The 9498-nt window shown below is 41.6% G+C and overlaps 1 protein-coding gene across 1 annotated transcript; it reads left to right on the forward strand.

The window, feature by feature from the left end:
• The first annotated feature begins 1667 nt into the window (after positions 1–1667).
• coq2 (coenzyme Q2 4-hydroxybenzoate polyprenyltransferase) lies at positions 1668–8245 on the forward strand. Its single transcript, XM_080004370.1, has 8 exons — positions 1668–1755; positions 2066–2397; positions 2867–3033; positions 3194–3315; positions 3503–3588; positions 4182–4315; positions 4657–4845; positions 5045–8245. The coding sequence occupies exons 2-8, from the start codon at positions 2112–2114 to the stop codon at positions 5204–5206; spliced, it is 1146 nt and encodes a 381-aa protein (XP_079860496.1). The 5' UTR covers positions 1668–1755; positions 2066–2111; the 3' UTR covers positions 5207–8245.
• Positions 8246–9498: the final 1253 nt, after the last annotated feature.

Consider the following 9498-nt stretch of genomic DNA (forward strand, 5'->3'; position numbering starts at 1 on the left):
TCACCGATTTCCCGACGGTCGGTTGAACGCAGCATTAACGCGAGGCTCGGTCGTCCGCCGCCTCGTCAGAGTCAATAATATGAACTTGTATCGTTCGTTCATTCACGAAGTCGTTCAGGTTTTCATTTATTCGTCATTTAAAAAACAACAACATATAGATTCGACTCTAGCGGTCTTCTACTCGGTACTTGGATATTGGAGCGATTCACGTCACTTATTACGCACTTCACTCGAAATAAGCTCAAATAAATAACCTATCGACAGACGTCGCTCAATTTGTGATTCAAGATTTTTATTCGTCACATACATATACATACTGTCATACATATATGCAGTGAAATGTAATAGAAAGAAGAATAGAATGTGAAACAAGAAGAAGAAGAAGAAGAAGAAGAAAATATAAAAAAAACACAACAAAACAATTTTGAACGGGGTGATATACATGTGTATAGATGTTTATTTGCTACGAAATCAAAATCACCATCTCCAAATGGAAAGATGAAATACTTATCGATAGATAGACAGACAGACAGACAGACAGACAGATAGATAGATAGATAGATAGATAGATAGATGAATAGATAGATAGATAGATAGATAGATAGATAGATAGATAGATAGATAGATAGATAGATAGATAGATAGACAGACAGACAGACAGACAGGTGGATAGATGGATAGACAGATAGATAGATAGACAGATGAATAGACAGATAGATAGATGGATAGACAGACAGACAGACAGACAGATAGATAGATAGATCAGACAGATAGATAGATAGATAGACAGACAGACAGACAGATAGATAGATAGATAGATAGATAGATAGATAGATAGATAGATATTAGATATACATGTGTATAGATGTTTATTTGCTACGAAATCAAAATCACCATCTCCAAATGGAAAGATGAAATACTTATCGACAGACAGACAGACAGATAGATAGATAGATAGATAGATAGATAGATGAATAGATAGATAGATAGATAGATAGATAGACAGATAGATAGATAGATAGATAGATAGATAGATAGATAGATAGATAGATAGACAGACAGACAGACAGGTGGATAGATGGATAGACAGATAGATAGATAGACAGATGAATAGACAGATAGATAGATGGATAGACAGACAGACAGACAGACAGATAGATAGATAGATCAGACAGATAGATAGATAGACAGACAGACAGACAGATAGATAGATAGATAGATAGATAGATAGATAGATAGATAGATAGATAGATAGATAGATAGATAGATCAGACAGACAGACAGACAGACAGACAGATAGATGAATAGATAGATAGATCAGACAGATAGATAGATAGACAGACAGACAGATAGATAGATAGTTTTCAAAAATAGAAAACTGCAAGTTTGCATAAATATACATGAAATAAAATCTGGATATATTCCGTGTGCGCCAGGGTACACGACCGAAAAAAATTAAAAATCTTTACAATAAAAATGATTTCGAAAATCGCGTGTCATTAATTGTTCTCGACGTTGTAACATTTATTATTTTACAGCAAACTTAAATGCTAATTTGGACCTTTTCCGCCACCGAGTGGGTTACCGTTATACAGCAGGCTTCAACCCCGCCGCCCACATAGCGTTCCTAGTGTTGTTTCCCCCGGAAGAATAAACCAGACGGACCACTTCACCGGAAGCTGCGGGGATCTAACGACAACACTGGAGTTCTCTTTTTTCCTTCATTAATTTGCTGTAACTTATTTTTCTTTTACCGTGAGTCTTACGCACCAAGCTCACTCTATCAAATGGCAATACACGAAAACAACCTTTTAATTAAATTATTTCGAGATGGAACGTTTTTTATTTTAAATAGCTTCACGACCTCGCACGTACTACACTCCTCGTACGCCCATTCACGATGACACACACACACACGCACACACACACACACACACACACACACACACACACACACACACTCAAAAGAAAGCCCATTGTAAGCAAAGCTATTGTTTGTGGAGTAGCTTTTGTTTCACTCTTCGTTGTGTTTAAAAATGTTCCACCTTTTTTGTTTTCCTCTCAGATCTGAATGGTCGTGACAGAATGTTCACCCCCATCCGCGTGGCACCATGTTCGCTGCCAAATTCACCAGTCTTCTGACGCTTAATACCCTGAGGAGAGTCCACGGTGGGACCTGCTTACCCCACATCTCTCCACTTTCCCACTGCCCACCCTGCAAGGGCCGAAAGAGTGGGGCTTTTCCCGACAGCAGGAAAACCTTCCACCTGTCCACCGGACTTCAGAAGGAAGAGGGATGGAGAAGACCGTTTGCTTTGCCCGCTACAAACATTGTGAATTCTGCACCAGCGGCTCTCCAGCCTTACCTCAGGTTAATGAGGCTGGATAAACCAATTGGTAATTTGCTAAATAAAGATGACTGTCAGCGCTAATGTTCTGTAAACACAGTTTCAAGGTTCTGGTGTGTCAAAATGAAAGCTATTTATTCTGAGTTACAGTTGTGGCTGTTGCAGAACTGTTATTCACAAATAACGGTGTGGATGGTGTATTAATTCATTAGAATATATATTCTGTATATCTTCTTAATATCTGTGTCTACTGCTCTTCCACCTTGCTGCAACCTGTTTTTGTTTGCCCTGCTGTCATACACACTGCATTTCCGCTCACTGATGTTATCGTAATCTGTCTTCAGAAGTTAATTTAGCATATACCGATCAGCAAACATCCTTTGTCACATTTGGCCATTTCCAAACATTATCCTTAGTGGAGCATAGTGCTACAACAGTGTCCATGCTGCTAACAACGTCTGTGTTTACTGGGCGCTTTGGATTGATTTGAATTGACAAGGGTTTTTTTGTGGTTGCAGGAACATGGCTGCTTTACCTCCCGTGTACCTGGAGCATTGGTCTGGCTGCAGACCCAGGGTGCCTGCCCGATTTGGGGCTGCTCACCCTGTTTGGTACGGGGGCTCTGCTCATGAGGGGGGCAGGCTGCACCATCAATGACATGTGGGACAAGGACTTTGACAAAAAGGTAGTAGTAGTAAAGAAAATGTTAATAGTTTTCTACTTAACTGATCAGCTTTACACGATGGGCAATGCTGCAAATGATGGCCAAACATCATGCTCATTATCACAACAAATACCCACTGTTACTTTTAGTATGGACTATGATTGGGATGGTGTTTTTGCAGGTGGCCAGGACCGCCAGTCGTCCTATTGCTTCAGGGGAGGTTTCCCAGACGCAGGCGCTCTTCTTCTTGGCAGGACAGCTCTCTCTGGCCTTGGGGGTTCTGCTCTGTCTCAACTATTATAGGTAGCCAGTAAGCCAGGACATTGCTTTTATCATTCCAACAGTTGCTCATTAGACTCAAGAAAAAACTTTTATATTTGTTTTTATATACAAATAAGCCACCATTAATGACAAAATGTCCAAAACCAGATGTGAACATCTCCAACCTCCGCACAGCGGTCTCAACTCCTTGTCATTTGTTCCTTTGCAGTATAGCTCTCGGTGCCGCTTCGTTGTCTCTCGTTGTCACCTACCCGCTGATGAAGAGGATCACCTATTGGCCTCAGCTTGTCTTGGGTACGTAACTACAAAAGTTTGGGAAAAGTGACAATTACGTTCCTGATGCCGTTTAGAAGGGAACTTCCCAGTCTAAATAATGATGAAGGAGGAGGTTCAGAGTCTGTTGCGGTCTCATACATTTGCTGTTTTATATTAAAGAAATTACATTATATTAAGAAATGGCAAAGTTTCAGAAACCATATGAAAGAAATTAGAAAGATGAGAGAAAAATATAAGATGTTAATGAAGTCTTGTGTTACATGACTCAATGGTGATGTATAAGGAATGATTAAGAGTACTGTAAAATAAGAGTTGAGATAATAAGTCTGCTATGCAATTTCACCACATTTCAAGAGGTAATGTTTAAATGTCAAGTAACCTACTCCTTAAAAAGGGTGTCTGATATGCTAAGGTCTGTGACAATTCTCATGAGTACCCTGTAATCAGCCAGCAAGCAGCCAGCTGGTATTTATATATATTTTTTGTTTTTCCTGCTTTTGATGTGGAACTCAGAAGTCATTGTGAAAAAATGAAAGCGTGTTTGGAGATGCAACCACAACCAAGTGTCATCACTCAACGTGTTCTCTCTGTGTTACTGTGAATTTGTTCAGGCCTCACCTTTAACTGGGGGGCGCTGCTGGGATGGTCTGCTGTCGCGGGATCTTGCGACTGGTCCGTGTGCCTTCCTCTGTACTTCTCCGGAGTGATGTGGACTCTGATATATGACACTATCTACGCACATCAGGTGAAGGCAGGCGCTTACAAAATCATCTTTTCTGACTCTCTTCATCGATCACAGGATTCTCGTAAGGGCATTTTAAGATAAGATGACATTTTATCAATCTCCGGGGCATATTCAGGGGTCTACTTTTCGAGGTCGAACACTCTAAAACAGCAAAAACTAAACTCCTTTAACAACCAAATTCAGGTGAAATCCTGTGTTTGCAAACGTACTAATAAAGTTCACTCTTGGTTTAATTCTAAATGTAGACAAAATCAGGAAACCGTTTCTGTTCACAAATTAACTGTGTGTTATGTGTCTGCACTTGTTGACACCCCCCCCAACACACACACACCCTTACACAGGACAAAGATGATGATGTCAAGATCGGGGTGAAGTCTACAGCTCTGAGGTTCGGGGATCAAACCAAGCCGTGGCTGAGTGGCTTCATGGTGGCCATGATGTCAGGGCTGGTCACGGCTGGAGTCAATGCCGGACAGACTCTGCCGTACTACACGGTGCTCTCTGCCGTGGCCGTTCACCTGACGCACCAGGTAGGACCGTTGGTGCATCGTGAGCGGCAGCATTATCCCAATATTGATATTTACTGGTACCTGGTTAAAGATAACAATGAGGAGTTTTAATGACCACATTGGCATCTGTCATTTAAAACAGTAGCACCATCTTACTGTCATAATGAATGGTTTGCTGTCTTTGCTAATTGTGAGATATTTTCCCTCTGTGGCTTAACAGATTTACACATTGGACATTGACAAACCGGAGGAATGCTGGAAGAAGTTTGTGTCAAACAAAAACCTTGGACTGCTCTTGTTTCTGGGTATTGTTGCCGGCAACTTATGGAAAGAGAGAAGAGAGACTCTGCTGCAAAATGAGGAGCTGGAAGCACACAGATAAGCAAGATGATTTCTTGTACAATACATATTTTATTCATTACAACTTGCGGCAAATGCCTTGTTATTTTAAAGTGTCACCCCGGCGGTTGACCCAAATTCAAAAAAATTTGAAAAAATATTGAGCGAGAGAGAGAGAGAGACGGACAGAAATTCTGTAGGCCGCCAGTTTTCCGACTCTAGTTTGAACTCATTGAACTCTGAGTTGAATGAGTTTTGGATCGGGGCTGTCCAGCTGTGCGTGCCTGCAGACCGTTCAGTTAACAGGGTGCTTCATTCTACATCCCATAACAAACCAATAGGATAGTACATTTGGTCTTTCGAGGTGATGAACAAATCCAAACCATTTTAAAAGCAGATCAAATTCTAAATGAATCCTTTCTCAAACACAATTTGGGTTGTATCAGATGAAACCTCGGATGCCGGATTGAATAAAACTGTCTCTCTTTTACAAGTTTTTAAAGCGAAGATCCAGGTTGTCACAATTCTACACACAAAGAACACCCTCTAGGCACTGCTCTTACTAAATAAATGTCACATTGGTATGATAGGAACTGCTTGTTTTTCCTGTTCTTTACTAACATTTCCAAAACAAATAGGCCGGACAAGATTAAGTGTAAAACAACAAGCATTCTATTATGGCAACCTGTGTCTTCCTTTTATTTAGCCCAAAGGGTTTGATCAGAAACTTTTCATACACAGTGTTGTGGTGTGGCGTGTGTGGATAGGATGATTTGAGCAGCCACACCTGACCAAACCATCCCATCCACACAACGCACCACAGGTGTTTTCTGTACTGAACCAAAGAATCCACAAGCTTGAAAATTGTAATTAGTCACTACACCTTAACCCTGAGCTATTCTATTCTATCTATTTAACACGAAAGCAAAACAGCAGAAGGGTATTAAAAAGGGGAACCAGGCCTACATTGAAACCAAAAGCCTTAAAGAGGACAAATCTTGCAGTTCAACCAGAAGCACGACACATGTGCTGGTCATCTGCGTGTCTGTCCAGCTGAGGCAGGCGTGCCACGCCCTCCTCCTGGTCCAGCTCAGCTTAGGGCCCCAGCACCTGTGTAAGCCGTAGCCAACCGGGTAAGGAACACCCAGAATCCATCCGACAAGCAGGCCGGGCCACCGCCCAGAGAAGGCAAAGGTCGCAAACATCCGAAAGGTTTTGCGCCTGCGGAACCCCGAGGCCGCGAAGCCACCTAGCCGCAGTGGCGTTTCATCGCCTGGCGTACCCGGAGACCCTGCTGGACACCTCGCTGGTCCAAGGTTCTCCACTGGAGAGAACGGTCGAGCTCTGAGGCCACCCACCCGACGGCAACCGACGTCGATACAGCAAAAATAAATGCTCCTGCAGCAATCCATCTGGGTCGCCTCAAAGTCACTGGGTTAGTTGGAGATCGACTGTCCCTCAAACCCGGGAGCGTTGATCATTCCACCTGCGCTCAACGTGAAAATAATACCTTTTTGTTTGGCGGCCATTTTTTGTGTGTCCATATTTCTGCCACCGTAGTAACCACTTCTAACGCCATTGTTTTCTCCATTTGCCGAGTAGAAAATACAATATTAACAGAAGAAGAATCTTTTATTGTCACACGACACGCCTCTACAACACATGTATATACACACACACACGTGCCGGTGGTGGCCGGTGAAATGTGGCCTCTGCATTTAACCCATCCTGGCTTGTCCTTACTCCGGGTGGAGCAGCCAGGAGCAGTGGGCAGCATTCAACGACGCATCCGGGGACCTGGTTCCAAATGTCTATCGCTGGTCAGACAATGATGTGTGCATGTTTTTGGTTGGGGTCCTTACGGATGTTACATGGAGGAAACCCCATGTGAGCATGGGGAAACCGTGCAAACTCCACACAGAAAGGCTCCTAATTAGGAGATTACCCACCGGAGCACGGTGCCAACAGCGCCCCTGGCGGGAATCGAACCCCGGACCTTCTTGCTGTGAGGCAGCAGTGCAAACAACAGGAAGTTGTTTACCATTATGTAACCTGCGGTGCCGTATTTGATAAAAGAACAGGTTTTCTCTCCAGAATATTTGTTCAGCTTTGCAACACTTTGGGAATAAAGAACTCTTTAACTGCGCATAATCGAGGACAGGCGCATATCAAACCAAACAGATTGTACCTGTGTGTTTCAAGGCTCACATTAAAGTATAAAGCTTGCAGTAACACAACCATCTCACATGATCCAGTTTTTAACAGCAAAATGAATACTGATTGTATGCATAAATAAACAGAAGGGACAATGGTACAAGAAGGGAAATATAATAATACACAGAAAAAAACGAATCCTTAGCCTGTTTCACTTCGACCCCTCTGCCTTCCTTTAAACTGAACCCTGTGCTTCCCGCGAGCAACTCTGACGGTCTGAAAATGGACCTACATTTTGTGAAATACTTATAAGATATCAACTAGGTGGTGACCTTGTGTAACTCTGTCCTCTAGGATCAAAGGTCAGCTCATTATCAATGGGTGTCATATCAGTAGAGCGCCCACCGATTAATACTTACAGGTGTGTGTGTGTGTGTGTGTGTGTGTGTGTGTGTGTGTGTGTGTGCGTGCGTGCGTGCACGTCTTGGGTCAGTCGATTATAATCTCAAATAAAGGTTTCAGAAATTAACAAAAATAAAATAATAAATACACACACTTAAGATGCAGAGTCAAGAATCTCAGCACTTTCTTGCTCCAGTCCAACTCCTCTTAGGTATTTGCTCATTATGGTGGAAAACCTGGAATAGCTTAAAAAAACAAAAAAAACCATGCAAAGCCGTGACCCATGTTAATGTGCTAAAATTAAATGTTATAATAAGTCACTTTTAAATTTTTTTTCATTAAATGCATTTTGAGAGCCGCCCCCTGAGATGGAAAATGTCAGAAGGTCAAAGGTCAGCCTTGTTGGACAGTGTGCCAGCAAGCGTCAAGCTTCTGTATCGCGTTCCCACTCGGCCCTCACACAACTGATTCGTTCAGCTCTTTTACAAAAGATGTTCTGACTCAATTAATTAAAAACATGACTATATTGGAACCTGAATATTGTTTTGTTGTTTTTTTTTTTTTTTTTTGGATGCTTTTTGTTTTTTTCTTCGCCTTCACGTGCAAAGTCGTGTCAAAAATCCTCGAGTACATCCGTCTCAAACCGCCCTATAGCGTCTTCACCGTTTTCCCCAAATATGATGTGAGCGACCCTCTTCCCTCAGTGCCATGAAAAAAACCTTCATAAATACGACTCTTGTGAAGGGGGAGGTCAGGCAAAACAGGGTGGGAAAGATATGAAGTAATACTTTTATTTCACTGTTTTCAGGTTGAGGACGCTGACTCATAAGAGTGACGTTTGAGTCGTTTCATGTTCTTTTGATCTCGTTTCACCGCTTTTACTATAGTTTCTGCTCATAAATCATTGCTTTCACCGGCCTGAAATACTCAGGCATGTACAGTATGACAGGTAGTATTGTCGTTAGTCCGATCAGTCACATTCGGGGCGCGCACACACACACACAAAAAATACTAAAATGTGCGTAATTGACACAAGGTGCTCGCGCAGGCGGCCGCAACGGTCGGCGCCACAAAAGCGATTCCCGGGTGTCATGACCTTTCACTGCATATATGTATGACCATATGTGTATGTATGTGACAAATAATCTCTTGAACTTGAAAACACACACACACACACATACCTTCCCGATGGACTTTGTGAGGGATTACATTTTGTTTTAAATTGTCATTTTCTACTACAGTGGTAGCTCAAACTTTTTTTCTTTTTAGTAGTGTTACCCCTGACGATATTTTTTCAGCTGAGTACCCCCTTCACTGGCATTGGGAGGAAAAAAAAGAAAATTAACATAAATGATGTAGTGTATGTGTATGTACTGTAGCTGTATTTGTCAAATGTGTTTTTTTTTTACATTATATATAACCAATATTTTTTAAACACTTTTAATTTTTGGAGTCCCTCCTGCAGTACCCCAAAGCACCCCTAGGGGTACGATTACCCCCAAAAACACTGGTCTATTCTACAGTATTTTGTAAAACTAGAAACAAGCCTTGCACAGAATACAAATATTCGCTATATTCGTAAAAAAAAACAACCCACTAACAAATTAAACGTTTAAAAAAATAAGAATATTGTATCTTATATAGACATTATGGATTTAAGACACGAGGAATACAAATTGCTCTTGACTGAATTGACTTATTTGAAGAATATGTTGTACATAATACAACATAATATGTTGTAATGTATAAACAGTGAAAATCTTCACATAATCACAAAAC

This window comes from Zeus faber, assembly GCF_960531495.2.
Source record: "Zeus faber genome assembly, chromosome: 7".
NCBI classification, from domain to species: domain Eukaryota; kingdom Metazoa; phylum Chordata; class Actinopteri; order Zeiformes; family Zeidae; genus Zeus; species Zeus faber.

What these genes read in the sequence shown, in the direction of transcription:
- coq2 (XM_080004370.1), top strand. Translation starts at nt 2,112, where the DNA reads ATGTTCGCTGCCAAATTCACCAGTCTTCTGACGCTTAATACCCTGAGG. An exon ending in ACAAGGACTTTGACAAAAAG is followed by an intron (nt 3,034 to 3,193) that starts GTAGTAGTAGTA and finishes GTGTTTTTGCAG; the next exon opens with GTGGCCAGGACCGCCAGTCG. An exon ending in CTCTGTCTCAACTATTATAG is followed by an intron (nt 3,316 to 3,502) that starts GTAGCCAGTAAG and finishes GTTCCTTTGCAG; the next exon opens with TATAGCTCTCGGTGCCGCTT.